This window comes from Squalius cephalus (genome assembly GCF_949319135.1).
Source record: "Squalius cephalus genome assembly, chromosome: 6".
NCBI lineage: Eukaryota > Metazoa > Chordata > Actinopteri > Cypriniformes > Leuciscidae > Squalius > Squalius cephalus.
In genome coordinates this window covers 31,675,632-31,690,366 of record NC_137127.1, presented here as the reverse complement: position 1 = coordinate 31,690,366, position 14,735 = coordinate 31,675,632, and the positions used below count along the sequence as shown (strand labels likewise).

The 14,735-nt window shown below is 47.7% G+C and overlaps 1 protein-coding gene across 1 annotated transcript in view; it reads right to left on the bottom strand.

The window, feature by feature from the left end:
- Window positions 1-240: 240 nt before the first annotated feature.
- LOC307160182 (neprilysin-like) overlaps window positions 241-14,735 on the bottom strand; it is a 339,754-nt gene continuing 325,259 nt past the window's right edge. Inside the window, exons 22-23 of the mRNA XM_079874086.1 lie at window positions 3,526-3,602; window positions 241-2,707 (exon numbers count right to left, since the gene is read on the bottom strand). Of these exons, the coding sequence (XP_079730212.1) occupies window positions 2,608-2,707; window positions 3,526-3,602 (177 nt within the window). The 3' untranslated portion in view covers window positions 241-2,607. The remainder of the gene's footprint in view (window positions 2,708-3,525; window positions 3,603-14,735) is intronic.

Below are 14,735 nucleotides of genomic sequence, written 5' to 3'. Positions count from 1 at the left end.
ACGTGGGAGCAAATACCCCAACGGACTCTGACCCAATGCAGTGTAAAGGCATTACATGGGGAAAAATAACAGTGTTTCTTTTCACTGGGCCGCCAATATTATGCATTACAGTCTCCCAGGGCTTGTTTGCCTGCCAAAGAAAATGTCAGAGAGGTTGTCTGTTTTTGAGGCCTGTTTTTGTTCCCCATTCATCAAAGAAACAGAGACCCTAAGAGAACAAAATACACAACAAATAGAATTTTACATTAATTTATTAATAAAACATTTTCTCTTGTGTAGTTGCTTATTAAAAAGTATCTGAATACAGGCATCTGAAGTATATTTGTCTGTGGAGTGGTTTAGATGGATTTTGGTGATCAGTTTTTTTTTTTTTATCAGAAAGGGGGAGCAGTGTGCAGATTTAGAATGTCAAACAATACTTAGAGGAAAGACCATCTGGGAACAAATGGACAGAAAATAACCAAAATGTAAAGAATAAAAAACATTAGCATATTGATGTTTTTGTTTACACATCACAGAGGAACTTCCGGACAAAATTCCACCTCTGAGCTTCTTGTTTTTAAACCTTCAGTATCCCAGTGGCCACAAAAATTGAATTTATCTGGTACAGCTGATGTAAAATACAGTTACTATATCTGATCACTAACAATATTACACATATAATGTAAAAAAAAAAAAAAACTATTTAGCAGTTTGTCTCATTTCTTATGAGGATGTAATGGATATGTTGGGAACAACATTTCAGAAGCAATTATATTAGATATATTGAATATTTTTAGATTAAAAATCAAAGGCTCGGAGTAAGGGTGTGTGTAAAAAATCTTTGGCATAAACGTACTGCGTGCATGGATTGGTCTCAGTATGACTCATTTAGCTTTCTACATCATGAAAATATTGATGGATGGTGAAAACAATAGAATTAAACACATTTTAAGGCTTTAATTCAACTACGCTTGACAGACTAGATATTATTTGCCACATGCACACCCATTCATACAAACAAATGTCAAGGTCAGCACAATGATAGAAGAAAAACAACACAAACACACACCAATCACATTCAAACAATGTAAGCAGACACCTTTGCATTGTAATGTTTCTATCCGTCTTGTCATGTTTCGGATTTTCAGACCAAACATTCAGTGTCTGATTTACTGTAAATTTATTTCTATGGAAAATGTATTAATTGACACAAATTACAATTTAATCTACATATTTTAATTTACAATGTGCTGTGTACTAATTAGATAATTTGCTATTCAAATAAAGGAATACATAGTTTAACAATTTTCTAATTCTCTGAAATATCTAATAAATCTCATTGGACTATACATAATATTCTTGGTATAATTGGTTAGTTTTATAGTTTAACTTACTGAATTTACTCAGATTGACCAGTGGCAGTATAAGCAGTGGATGTGTACTAGTATTGCTACAAATATGTATATACATCATGCTACTGTTATCTCCAGTTCACAGTTTTACTTGATATTAAAGGCACACTATGTAATTTTTCGCCACTAGGTCGTTTATTCAAAACAAAGGCATAGCTTGAACCATGGGAGTTGTTGTCTTCACCTCTACAGCTGGTGGAGAATATGACAGGACTCAGGCAGAAATCATATTCATGGATGACCGGTAATGTATTAAAGATTTATTAACGTTACAAAAGCTGTTGGAGCGGAACAAGGCCGCTGGAGCGATTGCTAATGAGAGACAAGTGCAACACACAGCTAGATAGCAGTGGAGCTTTTATTATGCTGCAGACGCCGGTTCCGCTTCTTCTGGTCATGTGTATATGGGGTAATGCAGCGTTGTTTTATCATATTAGATACATTTGAGAGTGTTGAAAGTTGTTATAATGCTACTCTGTGCGTTCGCTCGGTGGCTACTATATGAGACACTTGTTGCACTCACGGTAAATCAAGAAAACGAGATTTAAACAAAAAGACTAACTGTGTTGAGGTATAACAATGATTAGTTTCTGTTGATTTAATGTATCCAAACAGTTGCTCACCGGTCTAATAAAACAGTGTCTTTGGTGTTTCCATGGTTTCTACAAAATAAAACCGGAAATCGAGGGTAATGCGGGTATGATATCATTGATAAGCGACGCACGGACACAGTCTGTGTCTTGGTTAAAACTGCTTATTTCTTTGGATTTAAACATTCTTAGAAATATTTGGGATAATGCAAGTACACAAATCAACTAAATATATAACATTGTTCTAGTGGTTTTTGGATATTTTGATCCAAAAATCTTACATAGTATGCCCTTAACAATGTGATACTTTTTTACAGTATTTATTTATAATCTTCGCTTTAGATTTGACTTAGTATATAAAACAGTATGAGCCATGGATTGAGTAATGATCTCACAAACTGTAATAAAATATTGGCTGTTGCTTGTAGGAGTGTACTGAAACAGCTCCCTCTCTCCATATAAAGCTAAAGTACACTGGTGGAGTTGAGCATAGTGACCATAGCTTACAGAATTGAGAACATTTCTCAGCATCTGCCATAGTGGTCTAAGAGTCAGCAGCGAGGTGAGAGGGTCTATGGACCACAGGCCCTCAATATAACCCTCATCTTCTGTTCCTCGGGTAATCACCACACACGGCAAATCTTCTCAGGCACCATGTAGTCGTTTTTCTGGCACTGGAAGGCTTTGGCAAACTCTGGGAAGTTCTGTAATGACCCAAGAACTCTGGACAAAAAGAAATGACAAAGTAGAGATTACCAGCACAATTTAACATGGCTGTAACAGTCTGAATGTATAAAGGCAGAAATGCATCACTGTCAGTGAAAGAAAGTTAAAGGGATAGTTCACTTTGAAATTAAATTTTGGTATGTTTTAGCTTACCTGAAGGGCATCCAAGATGTAGGTGTCTTTTTTTCCGCAGTAGTTTCAATTTTGATATTTTTAGGTCAAACCGTTCTTGTCTGTCAGTCATTTCATGCAGGTCTAGGTCACGGTCTCAAAGAGCATGCACAAAGTCCAAATTAAAACAATTCCCCATCGTCCAAATTAAACAATTCCCCATCGTAAGTACACATTGACGGCCTAAGACACGAAATGAGTATATACACTAGATGTCGCTTGGCTACGGTTTCGTTCCAATGAACTGCAGTAGCCAAGGCGACGTCTAGTGTATATATCTATACCCGCCCGCGCCCTCAGATCATTTGGACGCGGCTGTGTTCAAGAGATAACAACGATATAAATACTGTTCGTTTTCTCACACAAACCGCTCGTTTCGTGTCTTAGGCCGTCAATGTGTACTTACGATGGGGAATTGTTTAATTTGGACGATGGGGAATTGTTTTAATTTGGACTTTGTGCATGCTCTTTGAGACAGTGACCATAGACCTGCATGAAATGACTGACAGACAAGAACGGTTTGACCTAAAAATATCAAAATTGAAACTACTGCGGAAAAAAAGACACCTACATCTTGGATGCCCTTGAGGTAAGCTAAAACATACCAAAATTTTATTTCAAAGTGAACTATCCCTTTAATGTACCTAAACTTCCCTGGACTGTGGACATCAGTTTTGATGGAGTTGACAGCATGCTCGGGTCTATGTGTTCCACACCAAACCTTGAATGAAAATACAAATGTTCAAGAAGCTTCATTGAGGCATTCATCTGTCCTATGCAGAAGTTCAATATATTCAATATTGGCATAATGCAATTTTAAACAAAAAGAAACAAGTACATTAAAAGCAGATATGTGACCCTGGATCACAAAACAAGTCATAAGTTGCACGAGTATATTTGTGGCAATAGCCAACAATACATTGTATGGGTCAAAATTATCGATTTTTCTTTTATGCAAAAAATCATTAGGATATTAAGTAAAGATCAAGTTCCATGAAGATATTTTGTACATTTCCTACTGTAAATATATAAAACATTTATTTTTGTGAGTGAATGCAGCACAATCGCAAACACAAATGGACAACTTTAAAGGCGATTTTCTCAATGGTTCCATTTTTTTGTATCTTCTGATTCCAGATTTTCAAATAGTTGTATCTTGAGCAAATATTGTCATATCCTAACAAACCATACACAAATGAAAAGCTTATTTATTCAGCTTTCGGGTTTATGTATAAATCTCAATTTAATTTTTTTTTTTAGAATTCTACTGCTAAAACGGTTATGTATTTGAGATGTCATTTAATTTTTATTTGGCATTATATGTTGTCATGGCAATGCAAAATTTTCTAAAAGCTCTAAAATTTTATTACACTTTGTACAAAAATTACTTACTATTAAAAATTACTAATAATTTCTGTGTAGTCACACATTTTGTTCACATCTTTGTGGTTAACAGAGACATTTAACGTTTATGAACTAGCCCCATTAACTTGTAAGTCCCTCACTGGCTATGTTTACATGCACAACTTTTGTTTCAATTGGACTGAAATCATTCCATTTGATGAATCTGAATGTAGTGTTTATATGAATGCTAAACAAGTGATCGGGTTGATGTGCACGTTTATATGTCACACAAGCTTCAAATCGGAGTAGATTTTTTGTCATGCGCACACTGCACAAATATACAGTTCCCTATCAGTCGCTCATGTTCAACGTTACGTTGACGTGACGACGTAATTGGGATCACTTCAGGGAGCACTATCATCTTCAAATATCTACAGAACGAGCCAATGAACGTTGGTGTGCGTGAATCGCGTCGAGCGCCGCCCCACTCTTTGTCTTTCACTTCAGAGTTGAGTTTCCTGTTGGTCTTCTGAAATACAGACTTCAATTGCATTGAAGAATCCCTCTTCTCCTTCTTCTGTTCCAGTGTTGATGTGACGGCGTGAACAGCGAGTGGCCGCGAGCTCAAAGCTCAAACAACTGCTGTTATAACAGCATTAAGAGTATTGTGTCGGCTCGGTGGGCGTTTACCTGAAATTGTACTAGTATACAGTGGCCATTCCCTGGGTGCCTCAGCACTGTGAGAAGGCAATAAGAGAGCATTTTTTGTTTTTGTTTCTTTACAAAAAGAGCAACACAAGCGTGACCCTGCATCCTTCTCAGGATGTCATTCCACTTGTGCGTTTCTAATTGCAGTTGTTCCTCGGCGCCAGCAGACGGCCACAATAACTGCCTCTATGTTTGGGACAGCGGACATTCAGCACGCTGAGACAGCTTTTCTGAATAGCTCATGTTCCCATTGCGGGAATATGACTATGGCAGCATTGAGATCGATACTCGCATACCTCAAGGGAGGTGCCTATGCCCCGATCTAGTGCCTATTCTGGACCTCAGACTAGGCCTACTTTGGTGCTTAGTCAGGGTGAGGATTGGAGGACAGGAGACTGAGGATTACCGTGAGGGCTTCGGAAGTGCATGAGGAGCTCAGTAGGACGTGGACGGCGCCGTATAATGCCAGAAGCCGTCCTAGTGGCTCTTCCCTCCTCATCACCCTCGATGGCGGAGCAGCTAAGGGGTATGTGGATGTCCCGCCAGTGGAGCGTGCTGTTGCGAAGCAGCTGTGTCCAGCATCCGCTTCCTCTTGGCGGGGTAACCCACGCCTCCCGTCCAAGGCATGTAAGTTTTCGTCCGGTCTTACTGAAAAGGCTTACAGAGCCTGTGGACAGGCTGCTTCCACCCTCCATGCCATGGCACTTCTGGACATGCACAAGGGTGGTTCTGACCCAGAGCTCTCTGGGAGCTCAGTGCGGCAACTGACCTTGCCCTCCGGGCGACAAAAGAAACTGCATGTTCCGTCGGTCAGGCGATGTATACCTTGGTGTTCCAGGAGCACCATCTTTGGCTCAACCTGGCAGATATGAGGGACACCGATAAATATCGGTTCCTGGATGCCCCTCTTTCCCAGGTTGGGTTATTCAGCGATGCGGTCGAGAGCTTTGCCCAGCAGTTCTCGGCCACCCAGAAGCAGACGGAGGCCATCCGGCACATCCTGCCCCGGCAGACTGCTGCTGCTCCCACCTCCTGTGGCGTCCTCCGCTCCCGCCAAGCCACCACAACAGCCATCACCCAGGCCTCAGTGTGGAGCAAGCCGCAGGAAGTCGGCCCCGCCTGTCCAGGACGCTGCCAAACCAGGAGGCAAGTGGGGGTGCAAACGACACAAAATTGCGTCATTGTCCACCTTAAGTAAGGCAGATCAATAATATTGTTGAATATTAAATGTCCCCAACTAAGCAAGCCAAAAGCCAAGGCAACAGTGGCAAGGAACCAAAACTCCATCAAGTGACAGAATGGAGAAAAAAAAACCTTGGGAGAACCCAGGCTCAGTCGGGGGCCAGACCTCCTCTGGCCAACGAGTGAATAGTGAATGATTATGATTCAGGCAGCATTACAGGTCAGACGTCAGATTGGATTGGAACAATCAGAATATTATCCATTTCCATCTGGTTGGAAGTCGGAATCATCACGCCGGTATGGAGACGAGTTTGTTGAGGATCAGTGCTGATGGCTGTCGTGTCGATGAGGCCTTCACAGGGCTGATGAGGCTGGCACTTCAGGGATGCGTCGTGGATGGGGTCCAGGTGCAGGTCCACCATCTGATCTGGATATGGCCGGGATCCGGCTGACTTCAGTAAACCTCGGAATAAACAAATACTAACATTAGCGTAGATGAAATTTTTTCTTATGATGTAATGAGTACATCAGGTGTTATGGGAAGTGTCCCCAGTTCCGGCTGACCTAATCTATGCAGCCTAATAATCATTTAACTGATTTGAATAATAGAAATGTAATGTTCTATGTGAATGCCAGGTAAAATAAATGTGTTTTTAGTCTATATTTAAACTGACAGAGTGTGTCTGCTTCCCGGACAATGTTAGGAAGACTGATCTAAAATTTAGGTGCTAAATAGGAGAAAATCGACCTGCAGTCGATTTTGATATTCCAGGTATTATCAACTAGCCAGAAGTTTGAGATTGCAGTAGACATGAAGGACTATAATGCGTTAAGAGCTCGCTCAAGTACAGGGGAGCTAAACCATATAGTGCTTAGTGCTTAGTGCTTTGTAAGTAGTCAGCAATATTTTAAAATGTATACAATGTTTAATAGGGAGCCAAAGCAGTGTTGACAGAACGGGGCTAATATGGTCATACTTCCTGGTTCTAGTAAGAAATCTAGCTGCTGCGTTTCCGCATCCAACTGAACTTTGTTTATTATGCGTGCAGGGCAACCACCCAGTAGAGCATTACAATAATCTTGAAAGCTTGGTATCAAAGAGCACACCCAGGTTTATCCAGGGCAGCCATCAATTGTTAGACAGTATTCTGGGTTAATATGTGCAGAGGTTCCCTTTCGTTCGTGAACTCCTACGTCTCGTCGGAGGAGTTTCCAACAAATTTGGATCACGCCAGGGAGACTGTCTTCTGTCTTCGAGTGAAATAAAACGAGCCAATGAACATTGGCATGCAAGATTTGCATTCCGCGGCCCGCCTACCAGCGCGGGTACAAAGCGGAAGCAAGCGCATACACAAACGCTTTCTGCTTCGGAGCCGACCGGTTGTGTCCTCTGAGTGTATGAGCGTTTTGGATTGTGTTTCCGTGAAGCTCAACGAGTCTGCTGTTTCAAGAAGTCTCTTTGTGTTGGTGTTACGGCACGGCAGTGATCTTCGCGATCTCCCGGATCCCATCTGTCACTTCAGGCGAGCTGCTTTTTTCAAAGAGCTGTTGTCACAGCTGGTATTCGGTTGAGTGCACACAGCGGGCTTGCAGTTTCCCCGCTGTGTTGCCGCGTTTGATCCCTGCGTGCTTCAGCACACTAAAAGAGTATTTTCTCTGAAAGAGCAACACGAGTGAAGATCGCGTCCTTTTAAAGGGTACATAACATGCACAGTTTCACCTAATCTCATGTTAATCTTGAGTACCTATAGAGTAGTAGTGCATCATTAATATCTCCAAAAAGTGTTTAGTTTTATTATATTTATAAAAGAAAAATACAGCTTTCCGATTCTCTTCGGAAAAAGCCGACGTCCTGGAGGCGGAGCTATAGAGTCAAGCGGTAGTGCTTGATTTCCAGCAAAAGACAGAAATCTGATCCAGTTGTACTTACATGAATGGGGTCTTTTATCACTGGGACCGCTCCACGTTTTAATAGCAAATGATTTGCAAATCCAGCGTCGACCTGGGCCTTGTTAATAAAACATTCGTCACTGAAATGACCAGAACACACAACCGCACTTGGTACACTCCGTTGCTGCCCCGGAAAAACAAACTGCATCCACTGTTCCTGTAACACTGGGTTCTTTAGAAAACTGAACACGGTAAGCTTTCCCTCACATCCAAAAACACACTTTTTTGGAGACATTCTTGAACAAATCCTATGCAGCGCTGGCTGCCGATGATTTCCTGTTGAAGCGCGTTGATGTGCGCGGTCTCGCTCTCCTCTGGTCGACGTGTGCGCGGGCGAGCTTTTCCGAGAGAAATGCTCATATAAGGAGTTCCACTCTCATCTACGTCATTAGATCCACGATCGAAAAAAACCAGCCGAAACTTGTACCAACCCGGAAGTAAGATTTTCGGCACAGAAATTCTCCGTTATTCGTCCAAAATATTTTTTTTAAACTTTGCCCATGTTTAGCATGAGAATCCATCTCTTTAACATTGTAAACAACTCTGAATACATGAAACACCATTGTACCCCCCCTTTAAGGATGACGTTTCACCCGTGTGTTTCTGGGTGCGGTCAATATCTGCCTCCGGCTGATGGTCACGATCGCTGTCTCATGTGTTTGGGCCTCGCGCACGCTGAGACAGCGTTAGTGGATGAGTCATGTTCTCATTGCGGGAACATGACCATCACGACATTGAGACTGAGACTGAGATCCCTCAGACGAGGGGGAGTCCCTTTGGCGATTCCCCGATCTAGTTCTTCTTCTGGTTCACTTCAGAAGAAGTCTACTTCGGCTAATTCCATGGGTGGTCTGAGGATTACTGTGAGGAATAACCCGCCGGGTGAAAGAGCCCCACGGGCCCCTCAATCTTCCGTGTCGCAGCCATCGGAGTCTTCGATTGAGACAGCTGGGTCATCTCGTGTGACTCCAGTTGTTTCTTTTGGAGCTCCACCGGAGGACCAGATGTCGATCGCGGCATCGGAGGGAGAGCAGTCATCTTCTGGGGATGACGATTCGGCTGCGCTGCCCCCTTCGGGTGTGGTAGCGTTGCCCGAGTCGGACCCGGAAATGGCTGCTATGCTTGCCCGGGCGGCCGCGAGTGTCGGGCTCGCGTGGAATCCTCCACCGTGTCCCGAACCCTCGTGGCTCGACGATTGGTATCTTGGCGCGGGCCGTGCTGGTTCTCAGCGCGCCGCTCCAGTGCCTTTCTTTCCGGAGGTGCATGAGGAGGTGACGAGGACGTGGAAGGCATCTGTGTCCCAAGACCGCGTCCACCTGGCGGGGTAACCCCACGCTCTCCTCCCGCGCCTGTAGGTTCTCTTCCGGTCTGACCAGAAAGGCTTGTAGTGCGTGTGGGGAAGCTGCTTCCGCCCTGCATGCCATGGCACTTCTCCAGGTTCACCAGGCGAAGGCGCTCAGTGACATGCAGGAGAGTGGTACTGATCCAGGAGTGCTGCAAGAGCTGCGTACAGCGACGGACCTTGCCCTACGGGCGACGAAAGTCACCGCACGTTCCCTGGCTCGGGCGATGTCCACTCTTGTGGTCCAGGAACGACACCTGTGGCTCACCTTGGCTGATATGAAGGAGTCGGACAAGAGTAAGCTCCTGAACTCCCCCATATCCCAAGGTGGGCTCTTCGGCGACGCGGTGGAGGATTACGCCCAACAGTTCTCCGCCGCCCAGAAGCAGTCGGAGGTGATCAAACACATCATGCCACGGAAAAAGGGTGCTGCTGCCCAGTCTTCACCGGCTCCGCCTCCGGCTGCTCGTCGCCAAGGGCGCCCTCCTGCCGCCGCCTCCGCCCCTGCTCAGCCTAGGCAGCAGCCTTCACCTAAGTCGCAGGGTGCCGGCCGCAAGAGAGCTGCCCAGCCTGCTCCCAGCGCCTCTAAACCTCCAGGCAAGAGGAGAGGGAAGAGACCCTGAGACAGGCGACCCAGGGGACATACCTGTAGCTCTTCGGGAGGGTGCCTCTGCACCACTCCTTCACCCGGAGGAGGGCTGGGTGGAGAATCTTTGGTTTCCTTTTGTTTCTGTTCCACCACTGGCCAGCAGACCAGCGGTACCCAAAGTTTCAACAAAAGAGCAATTTCTATTTCCCCTGGGTCATACACGGTCGAGACTGGTAGTGCAGGACGACGCTCAGTTGCCTCGCCGCTCTCAGTCTCCTCCGTCCAAGAGGGCCAGGATGACAGTGCGCGCCGCAGTATTGCCTCGCCGCTCTCATTCCCCTCTTTCCAGTGCTCAGATGACAGTGATGCCGCCTCGGCCTCATCACTCTCATCTCCCACTGGGCAGGGAGGTGCGGATACTTGGACTCAATCCCCTCGGGCGTCGTTCCTCGTTTCCCCTCCCTCCTTCGCCTCGGGGCAACGAACAGCCGAACGCCTCCGTGCCTTCCCTGTCGATTGCCCCCGCGTGGAAGCAGGTTGGTGTTGCATGTCACACCCAGACTCAACTTCCGGCCGCCCCAGGGCCTCCGGAGTCGAGTCCCTGCCTTCCACCTCGCTGTCCCACCCCGCAGGTGGTCCGGGTCGGCTCACTGGTACGGTTCTTCGAAGCCTGGCTAGCGCTTCCCAGGCCGTCCCGGTGGCTCACCCGTACCATCCGGCTCGGCTACGCAATTCAGTTTGCTCGCCGGCCTCCCAGGTTCAGGGGCGTCCACTTTACCCGTGTGCGGTCAGAGGATGCCCCTGTCTTGCGGAAAGAGATCGACGTCCTGCTGGCGAAGGACGCGATCGAGCCGGTCCCTCCAGCCGAGATGAGGTCTGGGTTCTACAGCCCTTACTTCATTGTACCCAAGAAAGGCGGTGGGTTACGGACAATCCTGGACCTGCGAGTTTTGAATCGGGCCCTTCACAAGCTCCCGTTCAAAATGCTTACGCAGAAACGCATCTTCGGATGCATCCGTCCCCGGGACTGGTTTGCAGCGATCGACCTGAAGGATGCGTACTTTCATGTCTCGATTCTTCCTCGTCACAGACCATTTCTTCGGTTTGCGTTCGAGGGTCGGGCATATCAGTACAAGGTCCTACCCTTCGGGCTGGCCCTGTCGCCCCGTGTCTTCACGAAAGTCGCGGAGGTGGCCATTGTTCCCATGAGAGAACGTGGCATTCGCATTCTCAACTACCTCGACGACTGGCTTATAATAGCTCACTCGCGAGACCTGTTGTGCGAACACAGGGATATGGTGCTTCACCATCTCAGTCGGTTGGGACTTCAGGTCAACTGGGACAAGAGCAAACTCTGCCCCGTGCAGAGGATCTCTTATCTCGGTATGGAGCTGGACTCGGTCGGCCAGACTGCGCGCCTCACGGAGGAGCGCGTCCAGTCAGTGCTCAACTGCCTCAAGTCCTTTCAAGGCAGGTCAGCGGTCCCACTGAAACTTTTTCAGAGGCTCCTGGGGCATATGGCAGCCGCAGCCGCGGTAACGGCGCTCGGCTTGCTGCATATGAGACCGCTTCAGCGCTGGCTTCACGATCGAGTTGGGCGTGGCAGAGCGGCACTTTCTGGGTGAACATCACCCCGCACTGTCGCCAAACCTTCAGTCCTTGGTCGGACCCTGCGTTTCTACGGCCCGGAGTGCCTCTAGTCCAGGTGTCCAGGCATGCTGTGGTCTTCACAGATGCCTCTGCCAACGGCTGGGGGGCCACGTACAACGGGCATGCAGTTTCGGGTCTGTGGACGGGGCCCCAACTGCATTGGCACAACAACTGCCTAGAGTTGCAAGCAGTACGCCTAGCTTTGTGTCGCCTCAAGGGGTTTCTCAGGCACAAGCACGTACTGGTCCGTACGGACAGCACTGCGACCGTTGCATACATCAATCATCAAGGTGGTCTACGCTCCCGTCGTATGTCGCGACTCGCCCGCCATCTCCTCCTTTGGAGTCAGAAGCATCTGAGGTCGCTTCGAGCCATTCATATCCCTGGTGTGCTCAATCGTGCAGCCGACGAGCTTTCACGACAGCCGCCACTTCTGGGAGAATGGCGACTCCATCCCCAGGTGGTCCAGCTGATATGGGGAATCTTCGGAACCACTCAGATAGATCTGTTTGCCTCTCCGGACACGACCCATTGCCAGTTGTTTTATTCCCTGACCGAAGGAACACTCGGCACGGATGCACTGGCGCACAGCTGGCCCCAGGTTCTTCGCAAATATGCGTTTCCCCCAGTGAGCCTTCTCGCACAGACTCTGTGCAAAGTCAGGGAGGACGAGGAACAGGTCCTGCTAGTTGCGCCGTATTGGCCCAACTGGACTTGGTTTGCAGAACTCATGCTCCTCGCGACAGCCCCTCCTTGGCCCATTCCTCTGAGGAAAGACCTTCTCTCTCAGAGACGGGGCACTCTATGGCACCTGCGTCCAGACCTCTGGAAACTTCATGTCTGGTCCCTGGACGGGACGCGGAGGTTCTAGGTGGCCTACCACAGGCTGTTGTAGACACCATCACTTCCGCTAGAGCCCCCTCTACGAGGCGCCTCTATGCGTTGAAGTGGAACCTATTCGTTGATTGGTGCTCTTCCCGTCGGGAAGACCTCCGAAATTGCCCGATCAGTGTCGTGCTTTCCTTCCTGCAAGATGGGTTGGAGCGAAGGCTGTCTCCCTCCACCCTCAAAGTGTATGTTGCCGCAATAGCCGCACATCACGATGCAGTAGAAGGTAAGTCCTTGGGAAAGCATGACCTGGTCCTCAGGTTCCTCAGGGGTGCTAGGAGATTGAATCCTCCTCGTAATCAGCACCCCGTATCCTCTTGGGATCTGACTTTAGTGCTCAGAGCACTCCAGAATCCACCTTTTGAGCCCTTGCATGCAGTCGATTTAAATATTCTGTCAATGAAGACAGCTCTCCTGCTCGCTTTGGCATCCATCAAGAGGGTAGGGGACCTGCAGGCATTTTCGGTCGACGAATCGTGCCTAGAGTTCGCGCCGGACTTCTCTCACGTTGTTCTGAGACCCCGGCCCGGATATGTGCCCAAGGTTCCTACCACTCCGTTTAGAGATCAGGTAGTGAACCTGCAAGCGCTGCCCCCGGAGGAGGTAGACCCAGCCCTGGCTTTGCTCTGTCCTGTTCGCGCTCTGCGCTGTTACATTGACAGGACTCAAAGCTTTAGGACCTCAGACCAGCTCTTTGTCTGTTACGGAGGCCAGCAGAAGAGGAAGGCTGTCTCCAAGCAGAGGTTAGCCCACTGGCTAGTGGATGCTATCGTCCGGGCTTATGAGTCCCAGGACGTGCCTTGTCCACCTAGGTTGAGGGCACACTCTACTAGGAGTGTTGCTTCCTCCTGGGCTTTGGCTCAAGGCGCCTCACTGACAGATATTTGTAGAGCTGCGGGCTGGGCGACACCCAACACGTTCGCTAGGTTTTATAGCCTTTGTGTAGAACCTGTTTCCTCCCGGGTTAGTGTCGGCTTGCTACGCCATTCTCGCCCCAGGGGCCAGATACGTGTGTTATTCTGCTCCGTTGGTTACCCAACAAACGGCTAACCTCGTGAGTTCCTCCGTCTCCCCCTCCGGCGACAGGCGAGGCGGATCGCCGGTCGCCAGGCCTGTTCATCTCTGTTGAGCTGAGTTCAGGCTGGGTCCTATGTAGTGGTCTCTACGGCGACCCCATAGGTGTCTTTCCACGTTAGGTTACCTTCCGGGTTAGCCAGTGTCTTCCCCTTGACAGACTCTGTCTGTCGTCTCTGCTGAGTACGCTCCCACCCTCCGGGCTGGGACTACCTCAGAGACTGCCATGTGTTCACTACCCTACGGGCTAGTGCACATGTGTATTCCTAGTGCCTCCCTTCGGGCAGGTTTGGGCTCCGCAGCGTTCCCTTCTACATCTTGGGCACGCTTTCCCAGTGTTATCCAATGTCCACTGAGCGGGTCTTGCGGAACAGCAGTGTGACTCTTCCCAGCTAAGCTTCCGCACATAGGAGTAAATTTCAAGAAACTGCTGCTGAAGCTTAGGTAGGGCGCTGGAAGGGGCCAGCACCATGGCGTTTTATTAGGGATCCCAATTCGTTGGAAACTCCTCCGACGAGACGTAGGAGTTCCCGAACGAAAGGGAACGTCTCGGTTACGTATGGTAACCCTCGTTCCCTGAGTAGGGAACGGAGACGTCTCGTCCCGTCGCCATGTTGCTGTACCTTCGCGGAGGACTGGACACCATTCGGCTCCTCAGCGAAAAGCGTTTGTGTATGAGTTTGCTTCCGCTTTATACCCGCGCTGGTAGGCGGGCCGCGGAATGCAAATCTTGCATGCCAATGTTCATTGGCTCGTTTTATTTCACTCGAAGACAGTTGGTCTCCCTGGCGTGATCCCAATTCGTTGGAAACTCCTCCGACGAGACGTCTCCGTTCCCTACTCAGGGAACGATGGTTACCATACGTAACCGAGACATTTTTTGCCCAATAATTAGAAACTCTGTTTTTTCAGAATTAAGTAGTAGGAAATTACTAGTCATTCAAATTTTTATATCAGCTGTGGAATAACAAATTTAAGAATCTATTTCAGATATGCTTCCTTACATAACATCACGGTGAAGAATATTGTATTTAGCTTTTAAGGTTAAGATGATGATATCACACGAATGATTCTGCTCAGCAAAGTTGCAATTCCTGTTTTCTCCTTGTTGTCTTTAATGGTTCTTT